Raw genomic sequence first — 16868 nt, 5'->3', positions numbered from 1 at the left:
GAAGAAGTATGTAAGTACAAACAGTGTTCAAGAGAAACTTTAGCTTTATTTGTATGCATGAAGTTTATTAACACAAAACTGCACTATCTAGCTAATTAAAATGTTTTAAGTTTAATCAACTGTTTTGAAAGCTTACCAAAAATGACAAATGGAACACCCTAAACTATGATATATTTCTAATATATTAAATTTTTTCTGGACCAGCATTAGTTAACAATTACTTACCCCCAGGTAATGGCTTGTCTTTATCTACATTGTTATTCTCATAGTGGAATTCATAACCAAAGTGCTTTACTCTTCTATGTTTTAAGGATTTTTGAACTGTATGAAGAGAAGAAAGTAAACTATTTGCTAAAAAAGAATTTCATTCCTTCATGTATTTCAAAGTCAACATTATAAGTAAGGATTGCTTTAGTAATAGTAACTTTTGTTAACTGCTAAATTATTGTCTTTACTAAAATTAATCATTCTATCTCATAACTTAAGAGTTTTTCACCCAATCAATCTGAAAGACATGTACACTGCCACTCACTCACAAGACTACTAATGATCTGGAAAGAGTCAGAGTAACTAATAAGCAAATATGTCCAGAAGGCTCTAACTGAACAATAAAGGAATGGCAATGCATGACATGCTGATTCCACACAGGAAATCTCCTTCTGAAGGAGAGGATCAAATAAGATGGTATATATAAAACTGCTTACAAATGTTACATCAACCAATGTTTGGCTAGTCTATATTAATCAGTTTGGAGTTTAAAATTAATAGCTACATAAATATAATTTATCATTAATGCTACTAAGATTTGTTGGTAAGACTTGCCTAACATTGGGTCCAAGCTACTTTAAGTAATTTTGAGGAAATATCAGAGTTTTAATACACCAAAGAGGGAAAAGAAAAGAAGGATCAGTAACAGCATTTTGCAGACACTTTTAAAATCAAATTTAAAAGGTTTTACTCACAATTTTGATTGTTTTTATCTTCTGTCCAGTTAATGCTTTCCAAAAGCAGTTTCTCATCCTCAAAAGAAACAATTTCTTCTACTACTTTGAGGCCTGGAGGGAAGGTTTGAAGCCCCAACTCTTTCCATTGTGCTGTGGAAAACCAAAGTAAAATAGTCACATACAAAACTTAAAGTTCCTATATACAAATAACTCTATCCAATAGCCATTTATCAGTTCAAAAAACTCCCAATCCTCATTTTATGAAATAAATGCTAAAAGGCATGAACACATTAAAAGTGCAAAACAAAGACCAAGATAAAAATTATGGTACGTTTTATCCACTGCAATTACCCACAGCAAATAGAAGAGTAGTTACTTAAATATTCTATTTGAACATGATTGAGTCACGTTTTAAATCTCACTAAGAAACAAAGTTTCTTGGTTCTGGACAAGATGGTGGCGTAGCTAAACACAGTACTCCCATGCTCCCACAACCACATCAAAATTACAACTATACTATAGAACAACCATCACTCAAAACTGCCTGAAATCTAGCTGAACATAAGTCTTACCACTCAGGATATGAAGAAGAAGGCCATCAGGACTTACACGAGGGGCAGAGACATGGAATGAGCTAGTCCTACACCCACATGTGGTGGGAAGAGAAGTTCCCAGGACTACTGGCTGTAAAAACCAGTGCAGACTGCAGCTCAGTGAGAGGGAGGGCTTCTGGAGCACCAAGCATCCCTCTTTAAGGGGCCACACACAGACTTACTGGGATGCATTCCTCCCAGCTCCAGCATAAGGGCAGCAGCTCAAAAGGCACCAAGAACACATGAGGAGGAACTGAATTTTCTGTCATCTGGGTGAGAGCTGGAGGGGCAGCTTTCTCCCAGACAGAAGTGCTTGCAGAGGCTACCATTCCTTTTCTGAGCCCTCTTCCTACAGAGCCAGCAGGTGAGCACCATACAGGACACCTACTACATTAGGCCACACTACCAAGACAAGGAGTCAAAGCAGCTCTACCTAACACATAGAAACAAACACAGGGAGGCTGCCAAAATGAGAAGACAAAGAAACATGGCCCAAATGAAATAACAGATCAAAACTCCAGAAAAAGAACTAAACAAAATGGAGATAGATTGCCTATCAGATGCAGAGTTCAAAACACTGGTATATTATAAGGATGCTCAAGGAACTTAGTGAGGAGCTCACAGCATAAAAAGATCCAGTCAGAAACAAAGGTTACACTAATTGATATTAAAACAATTCATAAAGAACAATGATATAAAGAAAATGAGGAGATAACAAAACACATCCCAAATGAAAGAACAGAACAAAACTCTATAAAAAGAACTAAACAAAATGGAGACAAGCAATCTACCAGGTGCAAAATTCAAAACACTAGTTATAAGGATGTTCAATGAACTCAGGGGAGACGTAGATGGACTTAGAATTTCAACAAAGAACAGGAAACATAAAATGGGATAGAAAACACAAAAAAGCACTAGTCAGAAATGAAGACCACATTAACTGCAATGAAGGACACATTATAGGGAATCAAGAGTGGAGTAGATGAAGCAGAGGATCGAATCAGAGATCAAAATAAAGAAGCAGAAAACACCCAATCAGAACAGCAAAAAGAAAAAAAGAATACAAAAAATGAGGATAGTGTGAGGAGCCTCTGGGACACCTTCAAGCATATCCATATTTGCATCTTGGGGGTACCAAAAGAACAAGAGAGAAAGCAAGGAATTGAAAACTTGTGTGAAAAAAATAATGATGGAAAATTTCCCTAACCTTGTGGAGGAAATAGGCATACAAATCCAGGAAGCACAGAGTCCCAAACATTATGAAGCCAAAGAGGACCACATCAAGACACATCATACTTAAAATGCAGAAGGTTAAAGACAAAGACAGAATCTTAAAAGTAGGAAGAGAAAAGCACAGAGTTACCTACAAAGGAGTTCCCATTAGACTGTCAGCTGATTTCTCAAAAGAAACTCTGCAAGCCAGAACAATTGGCAAGACAAATTTAAGTGATAAAAAACAAAGAACTACAACCAAGATTGCTCTACCCAGCAAAGCTATCATTTAGAATGGAAGGACAGATAAAAGAGCTTCCCAGACAGGAAAAAACTAAAGAAGTTCATCACCACCAAACCAGTATTACAAAAAATGTTAAAGGGTCTTCTTCAAGAAGAAAATAGAAAGAAAAACATATAAATAAAGTGGCAATAAATACATAACTATCAACAATTACTTTACATGCACATGGATTTAAAAATGCTCCAACCAAAAGACATACAGAGGCTGAATGGATAACAAAGCAAACCCCCTACATATGCTATCTATAAGAGATTCTCTGTAGATTCACATTTGAATCTACAGGGGAAAGTAAAGAGATAGAAAAATACATTTCATGAAAATGAAACAAGCAATAGACTTGTTTAAAATAGACTTTAAAACAAAAGGCTATATAACAAGAGACAAAGAAAGACCCAGCAATTCCACTTCTGGGTGGTTATCCAAAGAAACCCAAACACTAAATTGAAAGACATATACACCTGTGTGCTCACTGCAGCTTTATTTACAATAGCCAAGATAAGGAAGCAACCTAAGTGCCCATCAATAGTTGAATGGATAAAGTGGTACATATATACAATGGAATATGACTTAGTCATAAAAAAGAATGAAATATTGCCATCTGCAACATGGATGAACCTAGACGTTATTGTGTTGGGTGAAGTAAGTCAGACAGAGAAATACAAATACCATATAATTTCACTTATATGTGGAATCCAAAATACAAATTAAACTAACAAGAAGAACAGAAACAGCCTCCTAGAGAGAACATGTTGACAGTTGGCAGATGAATGGGGACTTGGGGAAATGAGTAAAAAAGGTGAAGGGATTAAGAAGTACAAATGGAGGGTACAGAATAGTCATGGGGATGTAAAGTACACTGTAGGAAATATAGTCAATAATGTTGTAATAACTATGTATGGTATCATATGGGTACTAGATTTATCAAGGTGATCATTTCATTAGTCATATAACGTCTAATCACTGGGTGGTACGCCTGGAACTAATATAATAGTGTATATTAACTGTAATTGGAAAAGGGAAAGTTATTTAAAGCAAAAAAGAAAAAAAGAAAGAAACAAAGCTTTTCATAATATCTACAATATGTCCCTCTATAAACACATCAGGTTGTCTACACATACTGAAACTCCCAACTTAGGTATGAAAAGTAAACTCAAACAGAAGCAAGAACTAATTTTAAAAAGATACACGAATGGTAATACCTTTTTCTACATAATTCAAGTACAGAATGGTCCTTTGTCCTAGATCATCAACTATTTCTTTTCCATTGAGGGTAACATAGGCTTTCTTGGATTCTTCTACAGTTTTGTATCTCACAAATGAGTAGGGCTTACTGGGTGGCATTAAGAGAGCATCCACCTGTCCAAGTTTCTCCAAAACTGGAAGCAGTTGGTTCCTACTCACACCATTACCCAAACCACCATTGGCAACAACCAGAACCTTTAAAGAACAAACAAAAAAACATAGTTAACATGGAAAATTGATATCAACTTATTTATTATGAAGGAATATTTTTAAATATTATAAAATAGGATTATTTTAAAATAAGATTTCTACAAGGGTATAATTATAAAAGAAAAAGGGATTTCCTTACAGTGGTTATTTAGTTTTCTAATTTCATACAAAGTATGTAAGTCAATTTACTATATTTGGGGATTAAAAATACTCCTATATTTTAAATAATATTGATTTTTTAAAGTCTTTTCAGTAAAATACTCATTTCTTTATGACCTACATACAAATTAAAAGATAACTTTTTACTGTTCATAGGTAAAACTTAATAACAAAAAAAGAGGAGGGGAAAAGGAGAAGGAACAAGGAGTTACTAATACTCAATTTTTGCCAGACACTGGCTATATATCTTGTCCTACTTACACCTCATGAACATAATCTTCACAACAATTCTACAAACTGTGTAATATTAGCCCCACTTCACCAAGAAAGATAGTGAAGATCAGAAAATTAGATTAAGGTACTGATTAGAAGAACCTGGGTTTCAAACTTATTCCTGTCAGTTTCCAGAATTCACACTTTTGGTATCACCATTATATAGTGTTTAGTAAAAACTAAAAGTAAAGGTACTGGCTCAAAGAAAAAACAATTACAGATTATATTAAATATAAAATAGGAAAATTTTGCTCTAGGCCTGAGTCATTCATTTTGTAATTATTTTTTTTTCCTTTTTAAACTTCATGTTTACTCCCTGTCATTTGCAGTCCTGCACTAAACTTCATTCAAAGGATTCTGATGATTATAGCCTAGTGCCCTTCTAATCTCTATACTAAAAAAAAAAAATTCTACATGGTGTTAAGTTCTTTAATTTATGATTCATGACTCCTAAAAACTTTGTAGCATAACAAAAGTAAACCATTGACAGCCTATTCTCATCAGTTCCATCATTTTGGCCAACTTCTAAAAAAGGTCAAATAGTAAATATTTTAGGCTTCATAGGTCATATAAGTCTCTGTCACACAGTCTTCTTTTTATTTAACAACATTTAAGAATGTAAAACTCGCCCTGACCAGTGTGGCTCAGTTTGTTGGGCATTGTACCACAAACAGAAGGGTCTCTAGTTCAGTTCCTTTTCAGGGCACATACCTGGATTAAGGGTTCAGTTTTGGTCAGGATGCGTGCAAGAGGCACTGATTGATGTTTCTCTCTCCTACCTTCTCCCTCCCTTCCCCTCTCTCTAAAAATAAATAAAATCTTTTTTTTTAATGTTTTAAAAAAAAACATTAAAAATTAAAAAACAATAAAAAAATTAAAAAACAATAAAAATAAATAAAATCTTTTTTTTTAATGTTTTAAAAAAAAACATTAAAAATTTATTTTTAGAGAGGGGGAAGGAAAGGAGAAAGAGAGGGAGAGAAACATCAAAATGTGGTTACCTTTCACATGCCCCACACTGGGGACCTGGCCCACATCCCAGGCATGTGCCCTGGACAGGGAATCGAACTGGCAACCCTTTGGTTTGCAGGCCTGTGCTCAATCCACTGAGCTACACCAGCCAGAGCAATACATAAAATCTTTTTTAAAAATGTAAAACTCACTCTTACCTCACAAGCCAGATTTGACCTGAGGATGGGAGTTTGCTGACGCCTGATTTATATTAAATTGGAGATTAAAACATAATGTACTAGTGTCATTATATACAAAATGGGAATATCTAGAACCTTGTTTTAAAAGTATGTAATAGAATTGTTATAAAATTGGATAATAAGAAAAGTAAAGCACTATTCTTTTGGGGGACAGCCAATACTTTATATAAGCAAGTATACATGTGCCATAATAAACAAAAACACTAATATAAAACTATAAAATACAGTGTAAAATTTAGCCTCAGATGGCTTGTCCTGGACCTCATTCAGTGAGGTTCATAAATTAAAATACCAAAATAATTTGGTTATAAGCAGCCATAATTACAAAAACATTTCTGTATTCCCGAATCTAAGAAACTGCAAAGGTTTTGTAGCTGGCAAGTGTCCACCGAGGAACTGAGGAAGATGATGAGGTGTGACCTGGAGAATACTAGTGACACTCAAAGATGCTATCTAAGTGATTTGCAGACAATTCTAAGGGCCAACGACAAGAAAAAAAAGTTCAGTGTTTCCTATTACATATGAATTATACAATGTAATTAAATGCAATAGTTGTTTTATTTATAATTTTTGGCCATGACATTTTCCTAAAAATATGAAGAAGGAAGTCCAGAAATGTTTTAAAAGTTATCTTCAGTCCTGACAATTTGAAGGTCACTGCTCTAGAAAATTCTCACAATGTCCATAAATTTATACAAAAGCCGCTATATTTATAACACATGGTGAAAAAGCATTTGTTCTCCCCTGGATAATTAACATGTAATTAGAGGTCCTTCTATAATTGTATTCTTTTCCCTTAAATGTATTGTGGAGAAAAATATCAAGCCTAAATAAGATGACACTTTGGAAGCCACAAAGGTAAGAAGAAAGCTTGTAGAGGTACAAGAGAAAAGGTTGGCCCAACCAAAAACAAGCTTCAGTGGCAGCAAATACCCTGAGAGCATTTCTTTTCTTACCACTTCCCTTCACAACCCACATAGGGAAGAGAAAGCAAGTTACACTTGGGAAGAAATGAGTACAGGGTATGTCAGTATAGTTTTCTGAATACCACTCAGCTTCAGTGGCTCTTGGAAGAAAATGTTTGCAGACATATTAACCCTAATCTATTGTCTATCCCAACCTTTTTAAAGGTATTTGGTTTAAATTCTCTGAAGTCCTTCATATGTAACAAAATTTAAGTAAGAGCCTTACCTACTGAATTTCAACCTTCATCAACAGAGTACTTACTCCTAAATTGTGATGCAGCACAGAAGACAGCACACACATGATACACAGGAAGAGTACTAGTATTGGTCTAAGAGACAAGAGACCTAAATTTTAATCCCAGCTTCACCTTCTCAGTTGTTGTCTTTGATCCTCAGTTAAATGATGGCTAAGCTTCCTTCCTACTCCTAACCTGTATCATAAGGATACTTGAAATTCACATGGTACTTTAATAAGTACTATCATGTACATGTTCTCTTAAAAAAATATGCAATACTATGTCCTTTCAAATTAAGAAAGCTGAGGTTAAAAGATGCTGTTCATGTCCAAATAAGTGGAGGATCGAGACCCAGGTAGTCTCATTCATGGCCCAGATAGTCTCAGTCCCACAATATGTAATTATTGCCATAAGGTGATTAAAAGGCTTTATAAATAAAATCTAAAACAAAAAAGTGGTTTTTTTGCATATAGTCAAAACACTTTACAATACAGATGAAGTAAGAAGAAAAGAGAGAAGACTACAAAAAATATAGCTTTAGGTTTCAGCCACCTAATATCAATGGACATATCACAACCCCTCAAAACCTTAGTCTTCTCATCTATCTCATAGAGATTTTTAGGAAATTAAATATAATAAGGGATATGAGTATGCTTTATAAGCTGTAAACAGTGGTACAATTAATACATACCCACAACTTTCTCTCAATCAACCAACACAATCAATGGAAATTCCAAGTACATTAAGGCTTTGTCCAAAAAAAAAAAGTTAGCAGGTACTAACGTGTATATTTAATAAAGACATAATTCATGACTGAACAATTACAGCCTTCTTCTCTGAGCAATTATTAACAAATACCCCTCTAATACATTAACATGGCAATACATTTACATTCAAATGGTATAATAGTTGTAGGTCACCTGAGTGGCATAGGATACTGTTTCAATGCCTTCATGTCTCAGCAAAGTATGCCTGGCTTTAATCTGTTTCCTTAAGAACTTCTTCTCAATTCTGTTGAGTTTGCAATTACTTTGATGGTTGCTCTCCATGGCAATACTGGAAAAAAAAAAAGCACAAAATGTCAACCTTAAGTGTCCTGAAGGGGCAATTATATTGACGCTATTCATATATATAAGTACTCTATAGTTCATACATATTTCTACATGATTAAATTTTTAAATGCTTATTTTACCTTTTACTAACCAAAAGAAATGAAAACAAACAGATGCATGAACAATAAAGAAATACTAGGTAACAAAAAAGCAAGAACATCAAGCAGCATCTCTTGGAGTTCTAAAAAACATTCCAATGCTCCAGCTCTATTAAGTGAGCTATTTTACCATAAGTGATGTATTCCTTTACTTATAAAGCTCTAGATAAAATGTGCCACAGGCAAATTTCACAAACATAATGTTAGGAAAGAAAAAAAACCCCAAAATTTCACAGAAGAATATAGAGTATGATTCCATTTACATAAAGTTCAAAACCCAAAAGTAAAGCATAGAGTGTTTAGAAATATATATAGCAAAAAGCAAGGAAATGATAAACACAAAGTTCAGGAGAGAAGCTTTTCTGGGAGGAAAGAGAGGAATGTGATATGAAATAGACACATAAAGTCATCGTAAGTATTTCTTAAGCTAGAAAGCATTAAAAAGGAGAGGGATATCTCTCCTTTTTAACATCCATCTCAAGAGATTAGAAAGTCATAGGAGTCATCATTAGATGGGAAGGAGGTAGCTACAGAGATATTTTTAACATTGCACTAATTACGTTTTTTTCTAATGTAGGTCCTCTTCTACCAGGCTATGAGTTCCTTGAAAACAGGGATTAAATTGTATCTTTTTGTTTGTTTCCCCAGAGCCTTCTGCAGTGCTATAGGACAGTGTAAGTATGTTTACGGGTTCGAGTTCCAGGTTCAAATCTCAGCTCTACCACTTAAGCTGATCCAATGTGAGTTAATTATTTATTTCTGTGCTTAGGTTTCTTCACCAATAAAATAGGAATACTGCCTATTTGGTACATAACTCCATGCAAACGCTGGACTAAAAAATCTGACCAAACTCTAGCATGGCTTACAGCAGCATAAAGCCAAGTCCCTAGAATGACCCCAGTGACCCATTAAAATGCCTGCCTGAGAAAACTCAAAAATGCTACCAGGATATTTCACTATTAATTTTAGCAAAATCTGGCCACAGACTCCTGACCTCCCTTTCCTAGCACATTCACTAAAAAGGGCCTACAATTATAAGTATGTATCTCTAGCAACTCAGAAATGTCTCTGAGAGCCATTCCTTCAAAATGCAGTCATCAGGAAGGATAGGGCCTGACTCCCAGCCTCGGTGGCAGGATAGAACCAAACTCTGATAACTGCCAGTAGCAAACACAGCTGGCCGACTTGCATTTGCGGACCAACCTTTTCCATTTGAGGAGGAGTGGAGTGGAACCCCCCAAAACTGGAATTTTTTATAAAAAATTGTGTATTTATTACATGTTTAAACTTGTCACTTTCAAAGTACTCTCCATTTGATGCAATACACCTATCAAGATGTTTTTTCCACTGCTCAAAACAGTTTGTGAACTTGTTCATTTTGGTGCCTTTTAGTGTTTCTGCTGACTTTTGTTTCACCTCTTCCACATCAGCAAAACATTTCCCTTTGAGGACTTTTTTCGTCAGGGAAACAAAAGAAAGTCACTCAGAGCGAGATCAGGTGAATAGGGAGGGTGGGGCACAGGCATCATGCTGGTTTTGGTCAAAAACTGCTGAACACTCAGCGCAGTGTGGGCAGGTGCACTACAAAAATCACCCATCAAGAAATGGACAAACACGTTGAAACAGTCTTCAAAAAAAATTCAGTGAAGCCAAAGCAGCCTCTTATAACAACACCAGCTAGTACACCAATACAGATGGGTTCCTAGAACACTCGCCTAGTGGGGGAAGCCTGTACTACAAGGGGCCCGACCTCCAGAAGATGATAATTCTAGGGGCTTTTTAGGGGTCCCTCCTCGTAATTTCAATTCTCTCTGACTCTATTAAGCACCTCATTCTACACCCTCTCCATTTTCCCTATGAAACAAAATAAGGACTGAGCCTTTGAAGGGCTTTCTGCAAACAAAAATGGCTTTGGCCAGAGATTTCTACTGGCGCTACTATGTCAGGCACAAGGGCAAGTTTGGACACGAGTTTCTGGAATTCAAGTTCTGGCCAGATGGAAAACTTAGATATGCCAACAACAGCAATTATAAAAATGAAGTCATGATCAGAAAAGAGGCTTACACACACAAGAGTGTAATGGAAGAACTGACAAGAATTACTGATGACAGTGAAATTACCACAAAAGAAGATGATGCTTTGTGGCCTCCCCCTGACAGGGTTGGCCAACAGGAGCTTGAAATTGTAATCGGAGATGAACACATTTCTTTTACTACATCAAAAATAGGTTCTCTCATTGATGTAAATAAGTCAAAGGATCCCGAAGGCCTTCAAGTATTTTACTATTTGGTACAGGACCTGAAATGTTTAGTTTTCAGTCTTATTGGATTACATTTCAATATTAGACAATCTAAATTATATGTTTTTGAGGCTATTTTTATATTTAATTAAGGGATTGGTAAGGGGGGTTGTCATTCACAATATCGGGATTTTTATGTATGTGAAGCAAACACATTTTTTGTATGCAAATTGAAAATAAGAAAATATATAAATAGGCTTAATGGTTATCTTCACTTGTGCCCAAGTGGGTTGGACAGTGCCCATACACATTAAATTCTGTAAATAAAAGACACCTTTTGTTGAAATTTTGCTGCAATAAAACTTATCACAACCTGGAAAAAAATTAATTTGTGCAGCTCTTTCCCTACTGTCAGCAGTTATTGAATAAAAAGTTTTTACTACTTTAACTAATGTCTAGCTGTGTTAATCCTTGAACTATCATATAACTGTTAAAAGGATTAAATACATCTATTACTAAATTAGTTTCCAGAAGAGCCAGATCAGAATGGTTTAAGAAGTAAAGCTGAGGACCCTCAAAGGAACTATCTTATTGCCATTCCATTCCCAGGTCATCATCTTTGGAACAGCATCTTTGCTGTATGTGATGGAGAACAAGAGATGAATGCACTAATTTTTTTCTTAGCATGTAACATAAGCAAAGACTGCAAAGTGGAAGAAATGAGAAAGAAAAATGTTGTAAACATCTTTTTAAAAGTCTGACATTAAGAGTTCAGCACCAGCAGGTGGAGCCTCATAATCATATTTCTGTCATTCCCTTTCCTTTTTTCCTTCACTCGGTCATGCAATATCATCATTACATGTGAAGAAACAAATCCCAACAGCTCTGGGGGCTCATTTGTTCCCCATTCCAGTGACTTGGCAATGCACTGGCCCAGCAGGTCTGAGTCACCTCAACAAGGAATAATAGGCTGATACCAGTTGTTGAGCTCTGGAGGTGCTCCCTTTCTGACAAGGCCACTTCCCTGACCAAAGAATTTCCACTATTGCACAAAGGCTTGTATGTTACTTGCCATGTTACGGGAGTGTTATGGGATGTTACAGGAGTGAGGTCCCTATTTACTGGAATACTACCCATGCAAGTCAAGTCTAATCATGTCCAGCCTAAGCACATTCTCTGTAGGATAACAAGAGTTTAAAGATTACACATGCTCTGCTAGTAAGTTTAACCCCAATATACTCAATTGGATATTGCCCTAAGTGGTAACAGTAGTGTGTCCACACCCTCCTTGAATAACAGAATGCCTACAATGAACCAAGCACTATACACAAACATTCCTGTGCTTGTATATAAATTATACTTCATTAACAGCAAAGATTAGAAAGAACTTAAATTCCTATGAAATGAGGCCTGATTATGAAATATAAGGCAGATATACAGGGTATACATACAAATCTCCAGGACATACAAAAAACGTGTGATATGGGTTACCTTCAGGAAAAGGAAATGGGTAGACTGGTATGGGAATAAAAGGGAGCTTTCCTCTTTTGTAACTTTTGAATTTTGTAGCTAATCAAATTGCATTGCCTATTTAAAATTTTAAAAATTCAAAATAATTAGAAAAAATTGACCCCATCATTTTTCATATCACCCCATTTTAATTCTTTGAACACCTACTCCCTATTTTTATGCCCTCACTAATTTGTTTATTCTCCATCTTCCTCCTCTCATTTACTAGGAAGTAAGCTCTATGAAATGGGAAATTTGTCCGGATTGTTCACATTGTACCACTCAGCACCTAGAACAGAATCTAGCACCTCATAAACGTTCATTGTGAAAGCCTAAACTTAAACTTACTAACCTTACCATCTTATCGCCTAAATCTCTTCTTCATAATTCTGAATTCGGTAGCCACCTTAAATGCTTTCATTAATACTTGGTGAGCATCTCTATCTCTATAGTTGTCACTTTGTGGTACAGCTGCCTGTTTGTGTGTTGCGCTCACCCAGAAGGCTGTCGTCAACTTAAGGGCACAGACTTGACGGCCTGGCATACAGCAGGTACTAAGTATTTGTTAACTGAAATCAAAACAAAAGCTGACACTAGCCCAAGGGTCTCTGGGATTACTCAAATAACAACACAGGAAGATTCAGCTGTGTGAGTTACCAGACCTCTAGAAATGCCTTTCCTTCACTGGATTGGCACGGGTCATAAAACCCCAAGCGCCGAAATACTCCTCCCCGGGTTGGAGCCACCAGTTTCCAAAGGAAAAACTGATCGACACGCGTCACATGGGCATCTGCACTAAACACAAACACACGCACTTCAAACACTGACACAACCACCCAACAGAAAGACAACCTACTGCCCAGGGACTGCACCTGAGTAACGCTGGGGACAACATCTCTTCTCTGCTCCCTACGTTTTCAAACCAACGCAGTGATGCCTATAGAGACCCGAACAGGCCGACAGGAAAGAGCCACAATTTCCATACATGCACGCGAGTAAGAAGTGCCCAAACCTCCGCCTCTGCTTAGGGGAGGGTTCTCGCAACGTGGGTGCTCTCTCCTTCGCGGGCCTCACCAATCAACCCCAGAAAGCTGCCGAGGGTACTCGAAAATCACCTCACCTGGGTGCAGCCATGTTGGAAAAGACTGCACTACATTTCCCATGAGTCAGCAGGGCGAGGAAGGGAGTTCCCACAATCCCTTTCCCTTCTCCCAGAAGACCGGTAGTCGTTCTCTGTTAAGACGTTTGGCCAGTAAAGTGATACTGTGAAAATTCGCTTGTCTTATTTAGGGAAATAGAAACGGTTGGGAGTGCAGCTTATTTAGGGTAGCTCCCCAGAGAGACACGGTCTAGCAGATTTGTGTTCCTCGGTCCCTCAGTAACGCACCCACCTCGTAGGCTCTTTGTGCACCTCTTGTCCTGAGCTTTCAAGGAATGGGATAGGGCCCCCGGAGTCTGAAAGACGACCTTGCATGGGCGGGGGGGGGGGGGGGGGGGGGGGGGGAGGGGGGGAGGGGGGGAGGGAGGGAGGGAGGGAGGGAGATACGTGAACATGCCAGGGGAATGGTGAGTACCACAGAGTAGGAAGAATATAGAGGATGGTAGGACAGGAAAAGTGGGCTGCGCCAGATTATAGAAGATTATGTAATTCTGTTCTGCAGGCGTAAGGGGGTCCCTGGAAGGAATGGAGCAATATAACCAGAGCTTCTCGTCGAATGTGGAAGGAGAGACTGAAAGTAAGGAGACTATTTAACAGGCTCTTGCAATGGTAAAGTGGAAAGCAACAAATTATTAACTGGAACACAGTAGTGGCAGACAGAAAGGAAAATTTTGAAATAAAAAGACACAGAAGAGAGTGATGATTAGCCATTGTTCCTGCTCTGATGTTATTTGTGTGATATAAATATGTTTTAATCATTGTGCCCACGTTGGATTATGAGCTATTAAGTGCAGGGAACGAAACTTGAGAGTGGAAAGGAAATTACCGTACTTCCCTGAAGTCTCGGTGCAATACCCCTATCCACACCCGCACCACAATGGACTATCAAAAAAAGTTAAGTCTGGATGATCAGTCAGTGCCATTAGTGGCACTGACAAAAGACTGCTGTTTGGAAGAATGATTTGTATGAAGAATAGACTGGAAGTGAGAAAGTTGGGAGGCAGGTAAGCAACCATTGAAATAGTCCAGGAAGAGCAGTGAGGTTAGAACTGAATAGCAAAAGTGAAACTAGCAAATGTAGGCTGAAGAAGTCAGATCCACCAGACTTTGCAAACTACTGAAGAGGGTGTAGAGAAAACCCCTTATCATGATCTTGCTTCGACACTACCAGTTGCTTTTAAAAGCACATTTTTATAGGACTTCCTCTTATGATGGAAATGTTTTATAATGTGAGTTGTCCTGTATGGTAGCCACAGGCACATGTGGCTCTTGAGCATTTCAAGTATGGCTAGTACAACTAAGGAACTAAAGTTTGAATTTTTTTAATTATAAATACCTGCATGTGACTACTGGCTACCAAGTTGAACATCAATGTAAAATATTCCCCTAGCTCTTATTGGCCAAATTCAATTATTTCATTTCTGTATCCATCCTACTTGAAGGTACTGAAGCTTTTAAAACTTGAAATCCTTAGCCTCCTTGAAACTACTCTTACTCTTTACACATTCTAATCAATTGTTTTCAGAGTTTTCCACTAGCTTCCCTCCCTATTTCCCCAATTAAATGCAGGCAGTGCTTCAGGTTTTGTGTTTGAACCTTTTTTCTTATTCTACAGTTTTCCCCTGGATGTCTCCCGGAGTTTTGATGAGATTTGCAGATCATTCCCTAATACTTATTTTCAGGCTTGACTTCCCTTTCTTCAGCCCAGGCTTCCATTTAGGAGGCAGTTTAGTTTAGTAAAAACAATATGGATATTAGAGTATGACCTGAAGTAGAAACTGCAAAGTAACATTTACATTTTGGGATTGAAGTAATAATTAACTACCACCCCTAAAGTAGCCGTAAATGGTTCATTCCTTTTCCAGTCTTCTGCTCCTGAGTTACAGGCCCAATTTTCCAACAACCTACTGTCTGTCCTTGCCTCCATGTCCTTAGGAAAAGGCGGATACATGCAAAATTTTGCATGCAACCCTTTTTTGCAGGCCTTTATCTTTTCTTTCAAAGCAGGTGACTCCCTGAGCCAATTTTTAGTTACATTAAGACCCTATTTTATTTATTATGTAATTTCAGTGTCTTCCATAGTCTTGTAATAGGAATTCAATAAATGTTGAACTGAAAAGGAAATTAATTTGAAGATAAACTTTATCTTCACCTGTGCCAAAAGCTTTCCATGCTGATGTGTAATTCTTCAAAGGTATTGCATGCGGACCTAATGATTTTTAGTAAAACCCTAGTCTCAGCTTCAGTCCTATAGATAACTAATGCAGGGGTTGGCAAGATTTTTCTGTGAAGAACCAGGTAATAAATATTTCCAGCTTTGTGGCCACACATGGTCTCTGGTCACATATTCTGTTTTTGTTTTGTTTTGTATAAACAACCCTTTTAAAATGTAAAAAGTATGCTTAGCTCCTTTGACTTATATCAGTGGGATTTGGCTCATGGGCTATAGTTTGCTGACCCCTGGACCCTTTTTTTGGACTCTGTAATCCTAAACACAGTCTCAGGGTGAAGCTAAGATTGGCATCACCATTGAAGACATTTATTATGAATTACACTATAAATAAATTTAATTAGATTAGCTGACACTGTATTGTAAAGCTTAGAAAAGTTGAGGTCTGTCCCACAATCGAGTTCCAGAAATTAAGGCTAGGAGCAATATATCATTTAGAATTGCTTTTAGTTGCCAGTGACAGAAAACTGGTGTGATTGCCTAAATAAATAGTTATTTTTTCTCATATGACAAGCTATCAGGAAAGAGTAATCATCATGGGCCTTGGTTCTGCTATTCAAAGATGTCATCAAGAATCCAGGTCCTTTCTAGTCTCCTGCCCCACCATCCTTGGTATGTTAACTTTTTATCCTCATTCTTGATGTCTCCTGGTGTGAGGTGGCTGTTGCACTCCAGACAATTTGTCCACATACTAGCACCTCTAGCTGGAAAAAGGCAGGAGAGTCTCTGTCTTTTCATCCAAGAAATAAAGCTGCCAGTGGGCCCCCGTGACTTTGATCACACACTGGTTACATCATAGGTAGAATAATGGGCCCCCAAAGATAACCTCACTCTAATCCTTGGAACCTGCAACCATGCAGATATGATTAAGTCTACAGGCCTTAAATTTCCTAGAGGCACAGTACAACCCCACAGTTTCTTAAGAGCAGAATATTTTCTTTGGCTTGAGCAAGAGAGATCAAGCAGAAGTCAGATTCCAAGTGTGAAGGACCATTAGGTGAAGTCCATGTGCAAGGACAGGAGAAAGGCGTCTATGAGCTAGGGGCAGCCCCTAGCTGATAGCCAGCAAGGAAATGGGGACTTCAGCCCTACAACCAAACAAAATCCAACAAAGACCTGGATTCTGCCAACAATGTGAATAAACGTGGAAGTAGATCCTTTCCAGAGCATTG

General features: G+C 37.4%; 2 protein-coding genes across 5 annotated transcripts in view; one reads left to right on the top strand and one right to left on the bottom strand.

The window, feature by feature from the left end:
- ALKBH8 (alkB homolog 8, tRNA methyltransferase) overlaps positions 1 to 13470 on the bottom strand; it is a 76795-nt gene extending 63325 nt beyond the window's left edge. The window contains exons 1-5 of one of the 4 annotated variants that reach the window (XM_028517314.2): positions 13428 to 13470; positions 8270 to 8405; positions 4253 to 4490; positions 963 to 1094; positions 226 to 321 (exon numbers count right to left, since the gene is read on the bottom strand). In XM_028517314.2, the coding sequence (XP_028373115.1) occupies positions 226 to 321; positions 963 to 1094; positions 4253 to 4490; positions 8270 to 8405; positions 13428 to 13441 (616 nt within the window). In that variant the 5' untranslated portion in view covers positions 13442 to 13470. The other 3 variants (XM_036028617.1, XM_036028615.1, XM_036028616.1) reach the window with 3 other exon arrangements.
- LOC114500905 (protein mago nashi homolog 2-like) lies at positions 10029 to 11182 on the top strand. The gene has a single exon (XM_036028618.1). The coding sequence runs from the start codon at positions 10465 to 10467 to the stop codon at positions 10948 to 10950; it is 486 nt and encodes a 161-aa protein (XP_035884511.1). The 5' UTR covers positions 10029 to 10464; the 3' UTR covers positions 10951 to 11182.
- Positions 13471 to 16868: the final 3398 nt, after the last annotated feature.

The sequence above is a fragment of the Phyllostomus discolor genome, chromosome 6, assembly GCF_004126475.2.
Source record: "Phyllostomus discolor isolate MPI-MPIP mPhyDis1 chromosome 6, mPhyDis1.pri.v3, whole genome shotgun sequence".
NCBI lineage: Eukaryota > Metazoa > Chordata > Mammalia > Chiroptera > Phyllostomidae > Phyllostomus > Phyllostomus discolor.
The sequence above is the reverse complement of the archived record's forward strand: the minus strand, read 5'-3'. Positions and strand labels throughout refer to the sequence as shown.

Excerpts from the sequence above, each read along its gene's own strand:
- LOC114500905 (XM_036028618.1), top strand. The coding sequence starts at position 10,465 with ATGGCTTTGGCCAGAGATTTCTACTGGCGCTACTATGTCAGGCACAAG.